General features: G+C 45.3%; 1 protein-coding gene and 1 long non-coding RNA gene across 4 annotated transcripts in view; both read right to left on the bottom strand.

Moving 5' to 3' along the window:
* Positions 1 to 11,971, bottom strand: part of dati (zinc finger protein datilografo) — an 804,480-nt gene extending 792,509 nt beyond the window's left edge. For all 3 annotated transcript variants that reach the window (XM_071682892.1, XM_071682893.1, XM_071682891.1), the window contains exon 1: positions 9,058 to 11,971. In XM_071682892.1, coding sequence (XP_071538993.1) covers positions 9,058 to 9,558 — 501 coding nt within the window. In that variant the 5' untranslated portion in view covers positions 9,559 to 11,971. The remainder of the gene's footprint in view (positions 1 to 9,057) is intronic.
* A 7,366-nt stretch (positions 11,972 to 19,337) lies between these two features.
* The window catches only part of LOC139760040 (uncharacterized), a 70,974-nt gene continuing 69,008 nt past the window's right edge, over positions 19,338 to 21,303 (bottom strand). The window contains exon 3 of the long non-coding RNA XR_011715214.1: positions 19,338 to 19,413. This is a non-coding gene — a long non-coding RNA (uncharacterized lncRNA). The remainder of the gene's footprint in view (positions 19,414 to 21,303) is intronic.

The raw sequence follows: 21,303 nt of genomic DNA on the forward strand, positions 1-21,303 counted from the left end.
AAACGTAAATTAACTGAAAACCATTGATATCTTCACCGTAGTTCCGACAGTACTTCAAACCGCTCTTAACTACCGGTGGATAACCATGATCCAATGAGGGGACGAACAGAGCTCTGTGGCATCCTTACAAGGGCCATGGGAAGCTAGCTCATTAGGTCAAAGGTCATGCCATAATTGGGTTCATTTCAGCACACAATACCACCCTCATCAGCGTTGTATATATATATATATATATATATATATATATATATATATATATATATATATATATATATATATATATATATATATATATGTATATATAATCTTTTCTAAAATTACACCTAGTGATTTTCTTTTCTTCGGTAATTTCACTGCTTTCTAAAATACGATTTTAGTGGACCACTGACATTACATCAAATGACTTTCAAAACACAAGAAAGCATATAACATTCATCATACACATATCTAACCAACGTCAAAAACACAAACAAACATAAAACGGAGGTGGGGCGGGAGGGGATTAAAAAGGAAAATAAAACAACCAAAAATCTGAATTGAAAAAATTATATGCACGTAAAAAAACATAAAAAAACTAATAATAAAGTTACAACACAGAGTACAAAGCATACAACAGTAATGTACAAACACTGAACACAATGAAGAAGCTTAACATACAAATTTATCATCAATACAGCAAGAACAACAATTGATGATTTTACACATAAACTTGAAAACACAACTTAAATGAACGTACATTTCATGCAAACAGTTTAGATAAAAAGATATGATTTTTAACTAATACACACACACAAAAAAACGAACACATTTACGTACTCTAATATAATAAGCAGCAAGGAACTTAAAACATTTGCAAAACCTATGGATCTAATGTACAGTGAAAAAGAAATCTTCCTTTACATGCAGTTACATAAACAAAAGTATATATACATATATATATATATATATATATATATATATATATATATATATATATATATATATAGCATCGATACAGATACATTCACAAAAATCATATTAACAGAGAAAATTTAAAAAGTCATACAAACATGACAAAACACAATAATTACCTGGTACACGTATCGCAGCCCAAAACAACACTACCAGATTTTTAAAATTCCCTTTTGCAAAATTGAGGAGTAATGATGACCTGACAATATGCGTATAGATTATTGGCCCTAATCTATTGGATATCTGGCATAAAACGAACACTCCTGTAAGAAAATATCTTTTGCCATCATATCTTTGTAATTTAGTTTCGCATTTTCTTTGTGTGTGTGTGTGTGTGTGTGTGTGTGTGTGTGTGTGTGTGTGTGCTTCAACACTATATTTGTGTTGCGGGGAGAGAGTTTTTACACTCATGTTGCCCCGTCTCTTAATCCTGCATATATGAACTGTCTTTACGCCAATGTGTGTGTACACACACACACACGTGTAGTCCAGGAGTGTGTGTGTGTGTGTGTGTGTGTGTGTGTGTGTGTGTGTGTGTAGAAGCTGTACAGAATTCGTCTGGCTTACAGGATTCAACCGGAAATAAAGTAGTACAGGTTCACAATAGTATATTATATTAATTTCGTCATAATTTACATTGGGATCCCCTTTTAAGTGCTTAATATATTGGCTAACTTTAACACTAAAATATTCAACAAAATACACAAACCCGTTTGAATATATATATATATATATATATATATATATATATATATATATATATATATATATATATATATATATATATATATGTGTGTGTGTGTGTGTGTGTGTGTGTGTGTGTGTGTGTGTGTGTGTGTGTAGTGACCAAATATTCAAATCATTGAGCTTGTACAAAACTCTCCTTCTACAGAATGGAAATGTATCTATCCTTTTTCATTCATCCCCCCCCCTCAGCCAGAACTGTTCAAGGTTAGTGTTCCCCCATATTACGATACAATCTTAACACGTACTACGTCAGAGAGGGAGGGAGGGACTAGAGGAAAAATATCTATTAGCATGATTCGTCTCCTTTATTATCACAATCGCGCTTTCTTGCCTTCAAAACCCTACTATTAATTATTCTATTCCGTTATTCAATATTTTCTTTATTTTTCACTGCATGCATTTCACTGCATACCATTTACAGATATTATATTCTTAATTTCTCTCTCTCTCTCTCTCTCTCTCTCTCTCTCTCTCTCTCTCTCTCTCTCTCTCTCTCTCTCTCTCAAGGCGTCAATATGAGGGCGGTGCTAGCTCGGTATAAGCGTCGCAATGAATTTCGAAAAAAAAAAAAAAAACAGATCGAAATGTGAATGATAATTGTATTTCCAACGTGGTATATGTTGTGATCTGTCTACCTGGTTGTTAAGAGCTACCTGAAGGCGAGGCCTTTAAAAGGAGGGCGATGCTGACGCCTTTGGCCACGACGGCACGAACGTCCTTGGGCATGACAGGTCGCGTTTTGCTGATCAGGTCAAAGGCCAACGCCATCATATGCAAGTGACGTTCCCTTCGGATCTCAAGGATTCGTTCGTACCTTTTGTGCTCAAGTGTCGTGCCCTTCGTGCTCAAGGGGTCTCGTGTATCTTTCGTGCTCATGATGGGACGTACCCTCTTCGTGTTCAAGCGTCGAAACTTTCGTGCTTGAGCACCCCACGCATTCATGGATCGTACGTACTCTCGTGTCGTACCGCCGTGCTCAAGGTGTTCATATGGAAAGAGAGAGAGAGAGAGAGAGAGAGAGAGAGAGAGAGAGAGAGAGAGAGAGAGAGAGAGAGAGAGAGAGCCAATATTTCCCCAAAGGCAGAGGTGGGGTGGGTGGTAGTCCACACAGAGTTAAGGGCGACATACAAAAGGTCCACCTCTCCACCATCCACCTCCTCTACTCGCCACTCACACCGGCGGCGCCCGGTGCCGGCCGTCCTCCTCCTCCTCCTCCTGCTGCTGCTGCCTCCGCAACAATTCCCAACGCGATGATGAATCAGCCATAGAAAAAGTGCAGACAGACCAACAAAATCCCTCTCCAGCCAGCCCAGCCCCCCCCCAACTCGAGCACCCCACCCCCACCCCTTGTGTGTATGTCCCCAGCGTTGGTGGCTGACTGGCTGACTGGCTGGCTGGCTGGGGGGGGGGAGGGTGTGCTCGAGGGGAGATTCTCTTAAAACACCCCCACGCCAACCCTTCCCACCCACCCCTCTCGGCTGCTACTACTACTGTTACTACTAATACTACTACTCTACCCCCCCTCACCTCCCCTACGTGTTTCCCCCCCTCCCTTCCACCCTACTAGCTACCAGGCCCCCCCTCCACCCACCCACCAACCCCAGCCACCACCACCACACCACACCACCGCCGAGGGATCAGGCCCCTACACCCGGAACAGCAAAACTCGGGTAACAGGGGTGTGGTTTGTGAGTGGCAGTGGTCCTGGCGCTGAACTCACCCTCGTGAAGAAGGAGGAGGAGGAGGAGGAGGAGGAGGAGTGGGAGAGGGAGTTTCCACTTCTTCCCTCTCTTGATGTCACAGAGCTTCTCTTCCGCCAGTCGAGGTTCAGTCATCGTAAGACCAACGCCTTCGACCGACCCCGAGGCGGGGATGGCCGGCCTACACACACACACACACACACACACTACACACACACACTACACACACACACACACATATATATATATATATATATATATATATATATATATATATATATATATATATATATATATATTCTTCCAAGAAAGTCGCTCTCATTCGGGAGGAGATTTCGGTAGTTTATATATATATATAAACAACATCAACTTCAGCAGGAGCGAAACAAGACTCATGGGGGCTGTGTCTGAATCTGTAGCACGTTCACATGTTTGATAACTGGGGGAAGAGGGAACTTCGGTGGATGGCATTTTTGTCTTACGGGGGCCGACAGGAGGAGGAGGAGGAGGAAGAAGAAGAGGGGAGCAGAAAGGAAAAGAAAAGGGGGAGAGAGAGAGAGAGAGAGAGAGAGAGAGAGAGAGAGAGAGAGAGAGAGAGAGAGAGAGAGAGAGAGAGAGAGAAGGGGGATGGGTGGAGAGTGAGGATGTAGCAACATTACTAACGCGCTCACTCATCTGATCCTTCATGATGGCGAGGGAGGGAGGGGAAAAGGAGGGGGGGGGGGAGAAGAGGCGGGGCATTTTTCCCTTAGGGGGAGTGTCAAAGGAAGAACGATTGCATTTGTAACGCGTTCAGTCATTTGTTCTCCGATGGCGGCATTTTTATCCCCGTGGTGAGGAGGGAGGGAGGAAGGGAGGGAGAGTCAGAGGGAGGGTGATGGAAGGGGAAGGGGAAGTAGGGGAGAAGCAGTGAAGAACGGGGCTGCAGTCGCCCCCCTAAAGAATATCCGGGAGTAGTTGTTCTTTCCACCACCAAGGCTCCCGCTGTGCTACGTAAGTCTTGCGTCTGTCTTACGTGACTGGCTGGCTCTCCCTCCCGCTTCGTGTACACACACACACACACACACACACACACACAGTAATCTTCCCCGACACAAGGAATGTCACAAGGGACGCGTTATTACATTATCTAAATTATGTGACCTCATCGATCTGTGTTCTCTGAGGCAAGTCACGTCGAAAAATCAATATTAAAGTGAGGTTTTGAGTTTACTTCGCCTTGACATACTTCATCCATATATGTGTTTACATCTCACTTCGTAAGGGCGTGGAGAGGGCTTCCAAACCTAATGATACAGTGCCGTCCATCCTCAACTTTTTGGTTAACTGAAGAAGATCGACACAGAGGAAGGAGACTTCTTCTTCCCCCTCTCCCTCCCCGCCCCCCTTCCTTCAACCACAGCAACCAAGGTCTATGTAAGCCGGCAGAAAACACGCGAGGGGGCCCCCACCACCCCCCTTTCCCCTTGCCTTATTTGCATAGAGAGTCCAACCCCCCTTAGCAGTAAGGTAATGCTCTACTCTCTAATGTGGGTTCGACGGACGTCTCTCTGTGTTTGTCCTCCTTCTCCCCCTCTCCCTCCCTCCCCCACCTCCCCTCCCCCCACAAACGAAAAACTACCAGCTGTATCAGACGTAAATAATGCATCAGCTCCCCCCCCCCACCTCCTCCCTCTCCCCTAAGCCCAATACACCCCTCACCTCCCTTCCCCTATACGACAGACACCAAAAAATATATGACAAACTTTTGAATACATGAGGTGGTATGTGTCTTACGCCACTCTACAACACGATAAACGTAGAATTTTGTTATATATGTATGGGAATATATTTCCCTGAAGCGCTTATGTTTGTGTATTTATTTATTCATCTATCTATCTATCTATCTATCTATCTATGCATATAACTATTGTATATGTATTTTTTCTAGAGTGTCAGTGCTGCCGATCAGAAGTTCAGCCACCAGTTTGCCATTACCATAACCACCTCACCAGTTTGTTTTCATCCCAGCTATCTCAAATACTCATTCAAAATAACGTCCAGCACTAAACCTCACACGCCTATGCCTTAACACACTACAGAGGAAGACTGAACAAAAAAATAAGTTACATTACCTTGATTAACACTACTTCAGGTTCTTCAAAAAGAGGATATAGCTACTGATCATATATATATATATATATATATATATATATATATATATATATATATATATATATATATATATATATATATATATATATATATATATATGTTCTATGATAACAAACAGTCATAGTAACCACTCAGGAATTACATTTCGTTTGAAGTGAGTACACAACCTCAGACGATTCATGAAAATTACTTTGCTTCAAAGAAATTTCTCAAAGCTTAAAAACGACACTTTAGGACAATTTTTTTTTTTTGTGTGTGTGTTTATCAATCAGACATACGGAGCTTTAGATATGAGGTATTCTATCCTGACACCCACCCGTGTAGAATGATTATCAACAATATATTCAGATGGAGCACAAGGAAAACCTCTACGAACACGAGTCCCTTATCTTCCCAGTATACTGAAGACTGATCGTTTATTTATGCCTCGAGGCTAATGCTTTTCGGTATAATGCTTCTCTAGGTTTGCTCGAGAGACAGGCACTGATGAAATGGACGCTCCTCTCTCTCTCTCTCTCTCTCTCTCTCTCTCTCTCTCTCTCTCTCTCTCTCTCTGAGTGTCCAAGCAGCAGACGACAGATGCCTTTCCACCACCTCTGCCTTTTTTTCTGTCACAGAATGAGACGAGCTCTCCTCTTCAAACCCAACGGCATTTCCTTAAATACTTGTACACTGGGAGCGTCCCAGTGTCCCATGTTTAAAGTCTATACATTCTTTTGCAATGCTCTGCTTGACACTGAATGACAATTGCACGGTACAAACCCCACGACATGAGACGGGGGGGTAACAAGAATTGTAACACTCTCTTCCCCCGTATTATGCGAATACATAAGACACGATGGTAGGAAGAAGAAAAAGGAATGGGTCAAAATGATACAGACATGGGAAATTAGGATATTGTACAAATGGGAGACATGAAGGCATAACAACAATAAGCAGGGAAGTGGAGAAACGAAAATAAAAGTGGTTATGGATGGGAAATTAGGGAAGAGCTGACAAGATGATACAGAAGTCTAAGAAGAAAATTACAATAATAAGATGAAAAAGAAAGAGACAGAGAAGAAAATTAACTTCGAAAAGAGTAAGAAGATAATGGTTATACTGATAATGACGAAGAAGGAAAGACAAAGATGATGATGATAAAAATAGAAATAAAAATGAAGGCAGAGAAAGAAGGTGCTTATGAAAACAAAATGATAAAAATACTCGAAAGGAAACTAAGAGAAAAACAATTTCAATGGTAGTATGATCATGAAATTTAGAAGTAAAAAAAAAGAACTTACATTTTTTATACAGCAGAGAGAAAACAGAAAGTAAAAAGGACATATAGAATACAAACTGATGATGAATAAATAAACAGAAAAACGATACAAAAAGTGGAATAGCAACGTGAGGAAGAGAATAAAAGACAAAAAATTTAGAAACTCGAAAAAGGAATTCAAGAAAAGTGAAGGTTCAAATCAATAAGAGTAACAAATATTAAAGAAATTATACAGCATTAGACATACATACACAGTAAAGCTGCTCAAAATTTGGAATGACAAGCAAGCAGGAAGGAAAGCGATCAGTATGGAAAAAAAAATCACAGATACAGAATTCAAATATGGGGATGGTAAAAAAAAAAAAGAAGACAAGAATAAGAAAAAAAAGAGATGTTAATCAAATAGAAAAAAAGCACATGAGAATGATGGAAGAGCAAAGCAAGCAACAGGATCTGATCCACATGGAACGTGCATGATGACTGTCATGTCTGAAACACTCCACCCACACCCTCATCTCCACATTATGTGGATCATGAAACCCAGAAGCGAGAGTAATATGTAAACAAACAGCAGCAACTAAAGATCAGCCTCGGTGGAGGAGGAGGAAAAGAAAAAAGAGGAAGCAAAATAAACAAGAATATTGAGAAGTGGCGAATGGGGGCTAGTAAAAAGAAAAAAAAAAAAAAAAAAAAGGCGAGTTGGACGGAGGGAGAAAAAAATCTGAAGCTAGTCAACAGATGTGCATTGGGTCAGGCCTTGCGACCTTATCCTCCCAGCCGTGCTTGCCATCTGCCCTCCTAAAACTACCGCAAGTGGCCGACCAGTGATCCCCACGGCAACCAGACGATGACTGACACAAATACCCTACACTCTGCCACTGCAATCAAGGAACGAGAGAACAAGAAAAATGGACAATGACAAAATGAGGACGGGTTAAAAGTGTGAATTCGAGGCGTACTACTACTAACCTTCGAACCCCGGAGAGCGGTTCCTATGGCAGTGATATATGGAAGCTTCAGTGAACGGGAGGAAAGGTTTTGGTAACCTGAGATAGACAATGGTAGGTCGGTAGGTAGGGGGGTGGTCACGCGAGTGGGTTAATGGTAGCGGCACTATACGGGTGAGCCGGTCGTCAGTGGCAATGGTTTAAAAGCGTTGCAACGCTCGAATGAAAAGAGTCTTGCTTTTCTCCTCCTCCCCCTTTTGGCCACAGGTGTTTAATCTACGCCTCACCATCCCTGCTGGGTGAGGATGGAGTCCCCAGCCCAAGTCTTTTGTTAGACAAGGAGGGAGAAAAAGACCAAGGTTTCATATGCAAATGAGGTTGCTACAGGAGGGGGTCTATAACGGGAGGAAGGGGTTATGAAGGCAAAGCTTAACTACAATTACTCCTTTTTTTACGATTGTTTATCAACGAGTCCTTGAAGGAAAAAAAAAAATGTCATAAAGTTAAGATTATTCACTTGTGTGTCACAGTGGAAGGGCTTTTTTTTTCCTCTTAACCGTGATCGTGGCCGACTCGACCCGGCCAAATCATCCAACACATTCATGACGCTGCAGTGTTATCATTACCGCAGACGTGTATTCATATGCCACACTTGGAGAGAATCTTTCATTACAAATACAATAGGAATTTACCATCATAAATGTCACAGTCAGTTTCATCACACATCACAGAGAAGAAAAAAAATTATCGTTAATGAGTATAATCATCATCTTTTACATAGCACTGTGGATTAAACTTGCTCATTAAATCGAGCAAGCCTGCCCAATAAAACTGCAGGGGCGGTGAGAGGAGGAAGGCCCGCCACTCTCTCTCCCTTTCCCCTCACAATTCAGTGGCAGCCCGTGTAAGTATGTCTCTACCTGAAGAAAGCGCGCCAAGTTTAAAAATTGGCGCGCGAGCTGAGGGTGGGGCCCAGGCAAGCCACACGTGTCAGGCACCCCCACGGGCACAGCACCACCGACCCGGTGCTCACACACAGCATCTCTCACTCACTATATCACAGCGGAGTAACTCCAAGTTCCTTTGGTTGGTATCCGAGGGGTAATCCTCACACTTTCGTCGAGTCACCACTGATCGGGGGTCTTCTTGAACAGCTCACACAAGGCAAAAACTATTTCCTGCCGCAGTTTGTTTCATACTTTCACCCCTCGAACACTAAGTTTCATCGGGGGAAATCTGCGTGATTATCTCATGGCACAACACATAATGATCACAGAAGACACTTTCCACAACCTACCTTCAGTTGGTCTTCGACGTTCATTGCGAGAAGCAACTGTACAAAGGCTTCCAGTGGGGGCGAACCGGTAGCTCCTGACGGGGGGAATCCTGGTGCAGAGGAGAGCGAGGGTGCCAGAGATGAGGGCGTGAAGGAGGGAGGTAGCGAGGCAAACGACACTGGCGGGGGTCCATAGGGCCCGGAAGACGGTGGGAATGATCCTGGCGAGTAGTTTGAGTATCCCATAGGATGCTCTGGAAGAGGTCGCTGGCCATAAGGCATTTCCATGTTCCTCGGTGGGTAGGCTGGCGGGGAGGGGGGCGCCTCCAGCTTGGCTGAGATCAAGGAGGAGTCTGAAGTCCGCGGGGGGAAGGCAGAAGACTCCATCGGTCTGGATGTGAAGGAGGGTGAGGCAGGAGTCCGTGGGGGGAAAGAGGTTGGGGAGCCTAATGACGGGGCTGGATACGCAGGAGAATCCATGGGTCTGGGTGGCGGGTCGTCCGGGTCAGATGTTGTGGGCATGGGCGTTGACAGGTCAGGCGAGGCGATGGGGTTGGGGGGAGCCAGTGCGGCCGGTGAGAGGTCACACCCGTGGGTAGCCAGCGTGGAGGCTTGCGAGGTCACCAACTATTCGGAAGAAATCAGCCCGGTAATGGGCAGCGAGGTTAGGCAATGTATATCGAGGTCACCAAGTTGCAAGAGGTGAGGTCAGTTCAGCTGGGCGCGAGCGGGTCAAGTGGGGCTCATCGCTGGTGGCGGGTGCCGGGGGCTGAGGCGGTGTCCGAGGTGGCGCTCCAACACAAGACTGCACGCGTCGCCACGCTAGCTAGACTGAGGCCGCGAGCTGAGCTGGCCGAGCGATCGAAGCGACTGGGGAGTTTAGGCCCGTCTCGACGAGTGCCGACTCTTGGGCCGGCCAGCGCCAAAAAGGCGCAAGTTTTGGGGCGACGACGCAGCAAGGTGGATCATTTCCTGTTTTCCAGCGAGCAAGGGGCCGGCCTTTTCTCCTCAAGACGCAGCCGCCCGTGTTTTGCAGCGCACTCATCTCGGCCAGCGGGTGCTGGGCCTGCCCACTGGTGGCCGGGCGGGGGCGCGCGGGTGCTGGGGAGACGCCGAGGAGGCCGAGGAGTAGGAGGAGGAGGTGACTAAGGAGGCGGGCGGCGTCGTGGCTGGGCGGCGCGGGAGGCAGCTCCGGCAGCGCCTCAAGACGCCGCCAGAGCAGGCCCGTGGCGGGAGCGGCGCTGTAGCAGGCGGCCGTGGTGGTGGTAGTGGTGGTGGTGGTGGTGGTGGCGGTGCAGCAGTACTAGTATCGGCCAGGCAGCAGCAGCAGCAGCAGCAGGCACGTGACGGGGGGGGAAGGAGCACTGTGTTCCCGGGTCGTCCCCGCGGTGGACACTGGCCCACAAGCTGCGCCCTCCCATGGCATGCAGGCACAATGCACGGCCTAGTTTGCATCATAATACCGCGAGAAAGGACGCGCTTAACGGTCAGTTGCAAAGAGAGAGAGAGAGAGAGAGAGAGAGAGGGAGGGATGGAGAGGGTGGGAGAGGGGGATCAAAGCTTGTGTAAAGGCTGTTGGGAGTGCAGTGCCAGCTGTAAGTGCATTACCAGGGCCCCCGCCCTGCAGTTTAGTTGCAGTCCAGTTGGTGTGATGACCACTAGGTGACCGACCACCGCTCAAATAGAATGATGTTTTATTCATTTTAAACTCGGCCACCGAAGACATCCATCCATCCCCCTCCCTCCCTCCTCCCTCCCCCCTCGCTCGCTGGGTGGACGACGCAAGACGAAATTATAATTCCAACTCGCAAGCATCCCACCTCAGTTTTCAGCCTCATTTCCCCACAAGTAATAACGTCCAGTCTTTAAAAAAAAAAAATTGAAAAAAAAAGTTTTGGTGATAGGCCGTCCCGGGATAGGCCGAGTATCGGATGACGCTGATTGGCTGAACAAGAGAGCGCTTTAAACGCCGCGGCTGGTGGGCGGAGCCAGGCCGCGCAGCCGCCCCTCTGGCCCCTCCCACCACCAACCCCGCTATCTCGACCTCCTTACCAAATATATTGAACGCCTTCTTCATCTTAATGGCCTCTGCTTCCTTCAACAGTATGACCCTTACGTACGCCAGCCGGAGCAAAGAATAGTGGCATATTGCACCGCTGCCTCCGGTTCTGGAGTAATCAACAGTATTGTATCTACTGTAAGCCTACGACTGTCAGCCAATCAGGGAACAGCTGGGCTAGCCAGGCCTATGGGCGTGCACATGTAACGCCGGGAAGCAAGCACTGGGGTTTTCCCTAGCAATGCTTGGTGTTTGTGTTGGCGTCCGGGCCTTAACTCCCACGGATCCTGCTACTGTTCAGTTTCCCAGCAGTGATGCTTGCACACGCTGGCTTAACCTGCCTCACCACCACCAGCCACTGCTCCTCCTGCTCTTGACTGGTACCATCACACACACACACACAACACAGTCAGTTGCTGACTGTTTGCTTGGCCTGCTTGCTGCTGCTGCTGCTGCTGCTGTCTGTCTGTGTTGGCTCTGTGGTCTGCTTGGTCACGTCCAGTGGATTACGCACGCACATGCTCCAGTGTGACGGAGGGCTTCCTTGTTGCGTCAAGGATGCGTGGCGTGTGCCCTTCTAGCTTCACAGCTGATGTGATCCGACGCGAACCCACCTGGCGCTGCGACCTGACGTAAAACCAGCTGGTGTTAAACTTCGTGTGGGCTGATTGGTGTAACCTCATTACCGTTGACCAGCTGGTGACCTAACGTTGGTCCATCAGCTTTTGTGACCTGTCGTCGCCAGATAGGTGACCTAACTTGAGCTGATGTAGATATGACTCATTCAAGGGCCAGATGGCGACCTGGCGCAGGTCAGAGGATGACCTAACACGAGCCAGCTGATGTGACCTCAGATGGACCAATTTTGGTTTACCTGGTATGACTAAACTGCTTGTAACACTTTGATAAAGTTAGCCAAGTTATTCTCTGTTTCTTTAATTCTTTGTGATCTAAGTTTTTTTTTTTTCAATTTCCCACAGAAATGTCACAGAGCAGATGTGGCCACACGACGGGGGCAGACTTAACAGCCCATCACAGAGCCAGACAGGTAGTTTGGCTGTCCATATTGTACTGCACATTTAACAGCTTGACCTGGAAATATTCAGGCCTCATGGGTGACAGTCTGTAATTTCAGGTCACGTGGGTGCTGACCTGTATATTTTCACGTCACGTGGGTGTTAATCGGTACACGTACAGGTCACGTGAGAGATGACCTGTACATTCTCTGATCATGTGGGAGATGACCTGGACACTCTCCATGTGGGAGATGGAAGATCTTTGATATTCTCAGTTCACGTGGGAGATGACCTGTTCATTCTGTGCACGTGGGAGATGTTGTGTTCACTGTCTGGTCACGTGGGAGATGACCTGTTCACTCTGTGCACGTGGGAGATGTTGTGTTCACTGTCTGGTCACGTGGGAGATGACATGTACACTCTCTGTTCACGCGGTAAATGACATGTACATTCAATATCCATGTGGGAGATGACCTGTACACTCATCGTACATGAAAGAGATGACCTGTACACTCACTGTCCACGTGAGAAATGACTTGTACACTCTCTGTCCATGTGAGAAATGACCTTGACATTCTCTGGTCACGTGGGACGTGACTTGTACACTTTCTGGTCACGTGGGTGATGACCTGCACACTAGATGGTCATGACTTGTACACCTACTGGTTGAGTGGGTGTTGACTTACATATACACTCAGGTCACTTATATGACGACCTGTACTTTCCAGCCACGTGAGTGATGACCTGTGACCTGACATGTTCCAGTCACAGTGATGCTATCTTGTGCATCCTCAGGTCACGTGGATCCTGACTTGTACACTTTCAGGTCATGTGGGTAATGACCTGTGTACTTTCAGGTACGTGGGTTAGCTAACGATCATTTTGCAGGTCACGAAGATGAAGGTGATGATGGCCAGGCGCCTGACCTGTTCCTTTAAGGGTCAGGTCAAACACCAAACCATCCATCATTCCCTGGGGTCGTACCGTCGTGCTCCAGGGGTACTTCCAACGAGGTGAAACATCGTATCATCAGACTCTCTCTGGGTTCTCAAGGGTCGTACCGTCATGCTCAAGGGTCGTACCATCATACCTAGGAATACTGCTGAGTGATCCAGGGTCGTTGAGTCTTACCCAAAGGTCGTGCTGAAGGGTCGTATCGTCATGTTCATACGTCATGCTATCGTGCTGAAGGGTCGTATCATCATACCTAGGAGTACTGCTACGTGATCCAGGGTCGTTCAGTCTTACCCAAAGGTCGTGCTGAAGGGTCGTATCGTCGTGTTCATACGTCATGCTATCGTGCTCAAGGGTCGTACCATCGTGCTGCCTCACTGAGGGGAGAGGTGACTGATTCATTGGGTCGCATAGGAGGTCATCATCATTCCACTCCCTGGACACGTGACTGATGACCCTCACACTAATGACTTGTTTGTTGACTCGTATACTCTCAGACCAAAGTATTCAAAACATCCAGGTAAGGTCAGGCCAGGTCAGGTCTATACACTTTGAGGTAAAATGGGTGATAGAATCGTATGTGCATTTCTAAAATCACCTGGTCAAAATCTGAATTCCTTCAAGGAGCACAGGTCAGAAAAAACACGATGATGTTAATCTCAAGTCCTTCACATCACGAGGTGTTATCAACCCAAACAACATCAGGTCACAAAGGTCATGGAGACCATGGGTATTTCTGCCTCACTGGAGCACAGAGATAAGACAAAGATAACAGAGATAGCATGCAGATTAGAGGACATGCATCCTCGTGTGGTATCCTTCTTTGAACGCCTCTTGCAATGGTTCACTTCAGTGCTGCAGTATCAAATAAACCAAAATATTATTTTCGTAAAAAAAAAAAAAAATTATATGTATATCTTTAACCTGAATGTATGTAACGATTTCAGACTTAATGACCAATTAACAACTGAACAGCCACTAAACCTAACAACATACGTACTTCAAAATGATCTTGCCTTTTCTAACTAAGCAAAGCTCATGCATCTTCCCAAGTCCACTCGAACTTCCCAAAACGCAGTAAACACGTCATTCACATGGCCCTGTGAAAACTACGTATTCAAGTGAGGATATTTTCCAAATATTTAATAAATAAATCTCTGAGGGCAAGAAACACTCGGGTACCGTCTTCAAAGTTAGGTAGATTATGTCTTAAAGAAGCTCAATAACATAATACAAGATACATATGTTTCACTCTACCAGTACATGATAACTAGCCTTGGCCAAGTCAGAGTGTATCACAGATACAAGAGATCTGATACACACACACACACACACACACACACACACACACACACACTTTTACCAGCCCACCACTCTTGAAGGACCGAAGACTGCAACACACCACTGGGGTTCTTACGAGGCAGCTTGTGGCAATGGGTGAGACGCATCAAGATTAGCGTGATAAAACGGGGAAAACCCAAGAATGTAGGAACTGATCCATCAAAATCTACATTATGATATAACTAACGAAGCATTACTGAGCTACCTCAATAACACGTCAGAGAAAAGAAAAAATATAAAGAAATGATGTGGGAGTATATGAGAGTGATGACTATAGCAAACGTTCAAAAGGAGCCTTTTCATATACACACAGTAAATCAGCTGCCATATAAACAGTCTGACCTGCAACAGGCCTGAAGGTTACGCCGTCGTACCCAAGGGTCGTTCCGTCCTGCCCAAGGGGATAAATGGACAAGAAGACAGACTCTTTCATCAGCTGTATCTAACCCTTTCCCATTTGCAATGACGGGTGTATCAAGTGCACAAAGCCTCTCTCCGCTCATTCATATGTACGTGTACGTCCTCACGGCCAACGGGCTGAGGTGGCCAAAGAATTCGACACATATGTACGCAAATGATTTCTTTTTCCATAATCAGTTTTGAATAAGAGATTGATTCGTCTAGGGAGACTAATGTGCATTCATTCATACCTCCATCCACTCGGCTAAAACCGAGCCCCACACTTCCATGTACTGGGCTGCGACCCCAGCAACCACATCACCTCTCAACACGAAAACACCTCTACTACACCAACTCAACTGTCATTCCTCAGCATCCTCACCATAACTTCTTCCTTCCCTGAACAACTAACTTCCTGTACCTATCCACGTCTTTCACGGTCTCTCTCTCTTTATCCTCAACTTCATCCATCGTTATGATTAAAAAAAAAAGGCAAAAGATCTTGTTAGAAAAAAAAATAGCAAAAGAATATCGAGTGTCTCTTGGTAGCAAAGTGACAATTTACCCACTAAACATCATGAAAGCAAAGTGGAAAGTAAACAGCCCAGTAATTACGACATTCAGACACTCCTAAGAAGTGTCAGGACTGCTCGGGTAAGGAGGATCTTCTTTGTAACATCTCGCAGTAAGAAAACGCAAGAGGCTTTGCAAGAGAGCGAGGCTTGCTTGCATCAAAAGCACGAAGATCGCAGAGGGGCCACGACAACACGAACTATCGGTAAGACGACAATGATGATGATCACCAACAGATCGCCGGACGCCACCATGAGGGGAGTTGTAAAGGGTCTAAGTCATCTTACAGTAGCGTCCACAGGAGCTACAAAGATCAGGAGAAACTGGTGATGAATTTGAGGTTTGTTTATAAAAGATGACCAGTCAGTTTAGACGAAGGCCCGTGCCAGAAGGATTACCTAGAAGTATATATATATATATATATATATATATATATATATATATATATATATATATATTTTTTTTTTTTTTTTTTTTTTTTTTTTTTTTTATACTTTGTCGCTGTCTCCCGCGTTTGCGAGGTAGCGCAAGGAAACAGACGAAAGAAATGGCCCCCCCCCCCATACACATGTACATACACACGTCCACACACGCAAATATACATACCTACACAGCTTTCCATGGTTTACCCCAGACGCTTCACATGCCTTGCTTCAATCCACTGACAGCACGTCAACCCCTGTATACCACATGACTCCAATTCACTCTATTTCTTGCCCTCCTTTCACCCTCCTGCATGTTCAGGCCCCGATCACACAAAATCTTTTTCACTCCATCTTTCCACCTCCAATTTGGTCTCCCTCTTCTCCTCGTTCCCTCCACCTCCGACACATATATCCTCTTGGTCAATCTCTCCTCACTCATTCTCTCCATGTGCCCAAACCATTTCAAAACACCCTCTTCTGCTCTCTCAACCACGCTCTTTTTATTTCCACACATCTCTCTTACCCTTACGTTACTTACTCGATCAAACCACCTCACACCACACATTGTCCTCAAACATCTCATTTCCAGCACATCCATCCTCCTGCGCACATCTCTATCCATAGCCCACGCCTCGCAACCATACAACATTGTTGGAACCACTATTCCCTCAAACATACCCATTTTTGCTTTCCGAGATAATGTTCTCGACTTCCACACATTTTTCAAGGCTCCCAAAATTTTCGCCCCCTCCCCCACCCTATGATCCACTTCCGCTTCCATGGTTCCATCCGCTGACAGATCCACTCCCAGATATCTAAAATACTTCACTTCCTCCAGTTTTTCTCCATTCAAACTCACCTCCCAATTGACTTGACCCTCACCCCTACTGTACCTAATAACCTTGCTCTTATTTACATTTACTCTCAACTTTCTTCTTCCACACACTTTACCAAACTCAGTCACCAGCTTCTGCAGTTTCTCACATGAATCAGCCACCAGCGCTGTATCATCAGCGAACAACAACTGACTCACTTCCCAAGCTCTCTCATCCCCAACAGACTTCATACTTGCCCCTCTTTCCAGGACTCTTGCATTTACCTCCCTTACAACCCCATCCATAAACAAATTAAACAACCATGGAGACATCACACACCCCTGGCGCAAACCTACATTCACTGAGAACCAATCACTTTCCTCTCTTCCTACACGTACACATGCCTTACATCCTCGATAAAAACTTTTCACTGCTTCTAACAACTTGCCTCCCACACCATATATTCTTAATACCTTCCACAGAGCATCTCTATCAACTCTATCATATGCCTTCTCCAGATCCATAAATGCTACATACAAATCCATTTGCTTTTCTAAGTATTTCTCACATACATTCTTCAAAGCAAACACCTGATCCACACATCCTCTACCACTTCTGAAACCGCACTGCTCTTCCCCAATCTGATGCTCTGTACATGCCTTCACCCTCTCAATCAATACCCTCCCATATAATTTACCAGGAATACTCAACAAACTTATACCTCTGTAATTTGAGCACTCACTCTTATCCCCTTTGCCTTTGTACAATGGCACTATGCACGCATTCCGCCAATCCTCAGGCACCTCACCATGAGTCATACATACATTAAATAACCTTACCAACCAGTCAACAATACAGTCACCCCCTTTCTTAATAAATTCCACTGCGATACCATCCAAACCTGCTGCCTTGCCGGCTTTCATCTTCCGCAAAGCTTTTACTACCTCTTCTCTGTTTACCAAATCATTTTCCCTAACCCTCTCACTTTGCACACCACCTCGACCAAAACACCCTATATCTGCCACTCTGTCATCAGACACATTCAACAAACCTTCAAAATACTCATTCCATCTCCTTCTCACATCACCGCTACTTGTTATCACCTCCCCATTTACGCCCTTCACTGAAGTTCCCATTTGCTCCCTTGTCTTACGCACCCTATTTACCTCCTTCCAGAACATCTTTTTATTCTCCCTAAAATTTACTGATAGTCTCTCACCCCAACTCTCATTTGCCCTTTTTTTCACCTCTTGCACCTTTCTCTTGACCTCCTGTCTCTTTCTTTTATACTTCTCCCACTCAATTGCATTTTTTCCCTGCAAAAATCGTCCAAATGCCTCTCTCTTCTCTTTCACTAATACTCTTACTTCTTCATCCCACCACTCACTACCCTTTCTAAACAGCCCACCTCCCATACATAAAGAGAAACTTGAAGTCGTTACCGGACTCCACTTGCATGTGAAACATTATCAACGGCGAGGTTGTATCATCGTCAATAGACGAAGAGAAACAGAACCAAGACGAACTTTTCAACCCTTAAGTCCACCCTTTCCCTGCTACTTACTGTAGCGTAGCCCTGGTCCTGCAGGAGCCAGGTAAACGGTGTCATGGGGTTTCATCACCCAAAAATGCTGAAAGACAATACCTTCCTGGTAACTTCTAGTCAATTTTCCCACCATTCGATTCAGTCCCGTGGAGTTATATCTCTATAAAAATACATTTTCCTTTATCAGAAAACAGTAACAAAAAACAAAAATACATATATACCAAACCACACACAAAAAAAACTTGATCAATTTCAAAAACACCAGACACATACGTTATTAAGATCCTTACACTAGAATATCAGTGAATATATGAAACGAGAAAGAGGAAGTGAGAGACTCTCGGGTTATGTGATTTCAAATTCCCTCAAGTCTTTCGTGATTTACCATGGATTTCACACAACGAGTAAGGCAGCTGAAACACCACTCCAATGGCAACAGCCAAGGATTGGCAAGTCAGCAGAGCAAATGGGGAAAAAAAACAAAGAATAAAATAAATGGTTTTACAGTCCACTTTAGAATGAATGGGAAAACAGAAACTGTCTCCCGAGGTGGCTGGAGAGATGGAGTGAGAACAGTATCAAGGATCAAGTACGTATTACCTTCTCACATGTTCTCTCCTGCCATCATCTCATGGGTGTTCATACACTCTGGCTCTCCTCCAAACACACCCATCGGATGCGAGAGAACCAACTACAATACTACAAAACATTGGCCATGCCTTTTGGTAGGTAGGCATCATCCATGGCACACGACGATACAATCCTCGAGGACGACTATTCAATTCTTTGGGTGAGATGGACTGGCTCTTTACACCTAAGTCTTTTAAAGGATCCTGGTTCAGAGCCCAGGCCATCACTCCCAAAGGATCGCACCGTCGTGTTTCTAAGGATCGTACCGCCTTCCTCAATAAGGGGGTCCAAGATGAGCCATCAGCTACGGGGCAGCCACAACTCTGTAACTTACGTACCTTGGAATGTAGGGCCGTCCGTCGCAGCTGAAGGACCTACCTTGAAATGTACGAGGAACCTCCATAACTCTGCTGAAGTCAGGTCTTCGACGTGTGGTTGATTGATGCCACAGTGTCTCCTCGCGACACTTGGACAATACATACACATATTCATCAAGTTCATCAGACGGGGAAACACAGGAATAAATACGGACCAAGTCCTTACCTGTCATTATGTCCGGCATGCCCAGGGGAGCCTCTCGAGTCATTCGCCCACCCCTCTGCATCTTCCTCCTGCATCGCTGCAAAGATCGAGAGAAAACTATCAGCATCTATTCTACACTAACGCAAGAGAGAATGAAGATGGGTAACGTTCAACAACAGGCAAGAAAGAACAGGGCTCTGGGTCAACATACACGAAGAGGGACGCCAGAAACAACAGAGGATTCGATTCATGACTAAGAAAAGAAAGTGACTTTAGCAGATGACGAGGGGACGTCTTCTGTTAGCAGAGACTGGGAGACACGGGAGAGCAAAGCTGTACAAAAATGATGAAGAATACACGAAACAGATTGACAAGGTTATCTACAAGAGGACAGGGTAAGGAACGGAAAGATAAGAGGAGATCTGATGGTTCGTGGCGAGGTTATCTACCAGAGGACATTACATGGGAAGGCATGATAACAGGATGGGCTATGACGAGGCTACCTGCTGACATTCCAGGCACTCAGATGGATAGGGTAGTTAAACAGAAGACAACTGCATAAGGGAAAGCTAAAAGGTAAGGTTGAGGAGTCAACCATTACGATGAAGGCAAGGTTGTGTAGAGTGAAGGAAGATAAGGGTGGGATGAGGACAGTGAAGGATTATATGGCTAGGCTGAAGACAGTGAAGGGTAATAAGGATGGGCTGGGAACGATGAATGATGATAAAGATGGGTTAAGGACAGTGAAGTACAATAAGGATGGGTTGAGGACAGTGAAAACTGGGAGGCACGAGTCTTGGAGAGATGAATAATCAAAGGTCATTAGGAATGTGAACATTGAAAGGAAAAAGAGACAGCAAGGTTGAAAGCAGTAATAAATGACACAAAGGGCTGCGGACAGTGAAGAATGAGAGCACTGGGTTATGTGCAGTGAATGAATGGAAGGGTAAGGCTACGGGGAATGAATACTGAGAGGGCTGGATTTGGTAAACGTGAAGAGTAAGGGAACAGATCTAGCTACAGTGGTGAATAAGATAAGCTGAGGATAGTAAAGAATAAAATGACAGGGATGAGAGTTGTGAAGAATGAAAGAATAGTGGTGAATCAAAGAAGAATGAGGTGAATACAGACGAAGACCTAGAATGTCGAACTGGTGAAAATGAAATGAAAAAAAAAAAAGAATGAAAAGGCAAGACTAAGGACCATGCTGAAAAAGGGAAGGCAGATATAGGGACGTTGATGTAATGAAAGGGGAGGGGGTAAAATTTAAAAAGACCAAGCACTATGTAGCAAGTGAAGAGAACGGGACTTAGTGTATAATGAACAATGTAGGGCAGGGGAGGGTGGAAAAATGAATGAACATATTGGGATACAGACGATGAAGAAAAAAATAGGTCAAAGGTTAAGGGACTCGTGTATTCAGAGAATGAGGAATCTGAGGTCAATGAAGTTTTAAAGGGTCGAGATGAGAAGAGTGAGGGTATATGTGAGAGGTGGGCTGGTGGGTTGCTAAGGACCAAGGAAGGTGTATGGATGATAAGGGAAGACTAGGTGAACTGGATGGTGAAATAGAGGGGAAAGGTTGGGTGGAGGGGAATGGAGACTGATAAATTTAGACTGTGACAACAGTGAAGACGTAAGAGAGGAGGGCTGAATGCAGTGAAGACCAAGAGGGTTGGGCTGGATGCAGTGAAACTATAAAAGTTAACGCTGGATAGTGGCTGAAGACAGGGATGTAAAAACACCTGGGGAGCTTTGATTGATTTCGCCTCTCAATCTATCTGTCTATCTATCTAACTATCTCTGTCTATCTATTTATCTATCTAATCTATCTATCGACAATGTTGGGTGCAGTATAAAGTAAAAATGCAATGCCGACGAAATTGAGAGTAACGTGGGCTAAGCTGGAACTGTGAAGAATGATGGAGCATGGCTGCAGACAGTGAAAAGCGAGGTGGGAGGGAGGCAAGGCCACAGACAGTGAAAT

This window comes from Panulirus ornatus, chromosome 35 (assembly GCF_036320965.1).
Source record: "Panulirus ornatus isolate Po-2019 chromosome 35, ASM3632096v1, whole genome shotgun sequence".
In the NCBI taxonomy this organism is placed as follows: domain Eukaryota; kingdom Metazoa; phylum Arthropoda; class Malacostraca; order Decapoda; family Palinuridae; genus Panulirus; species Panulirus ornatus.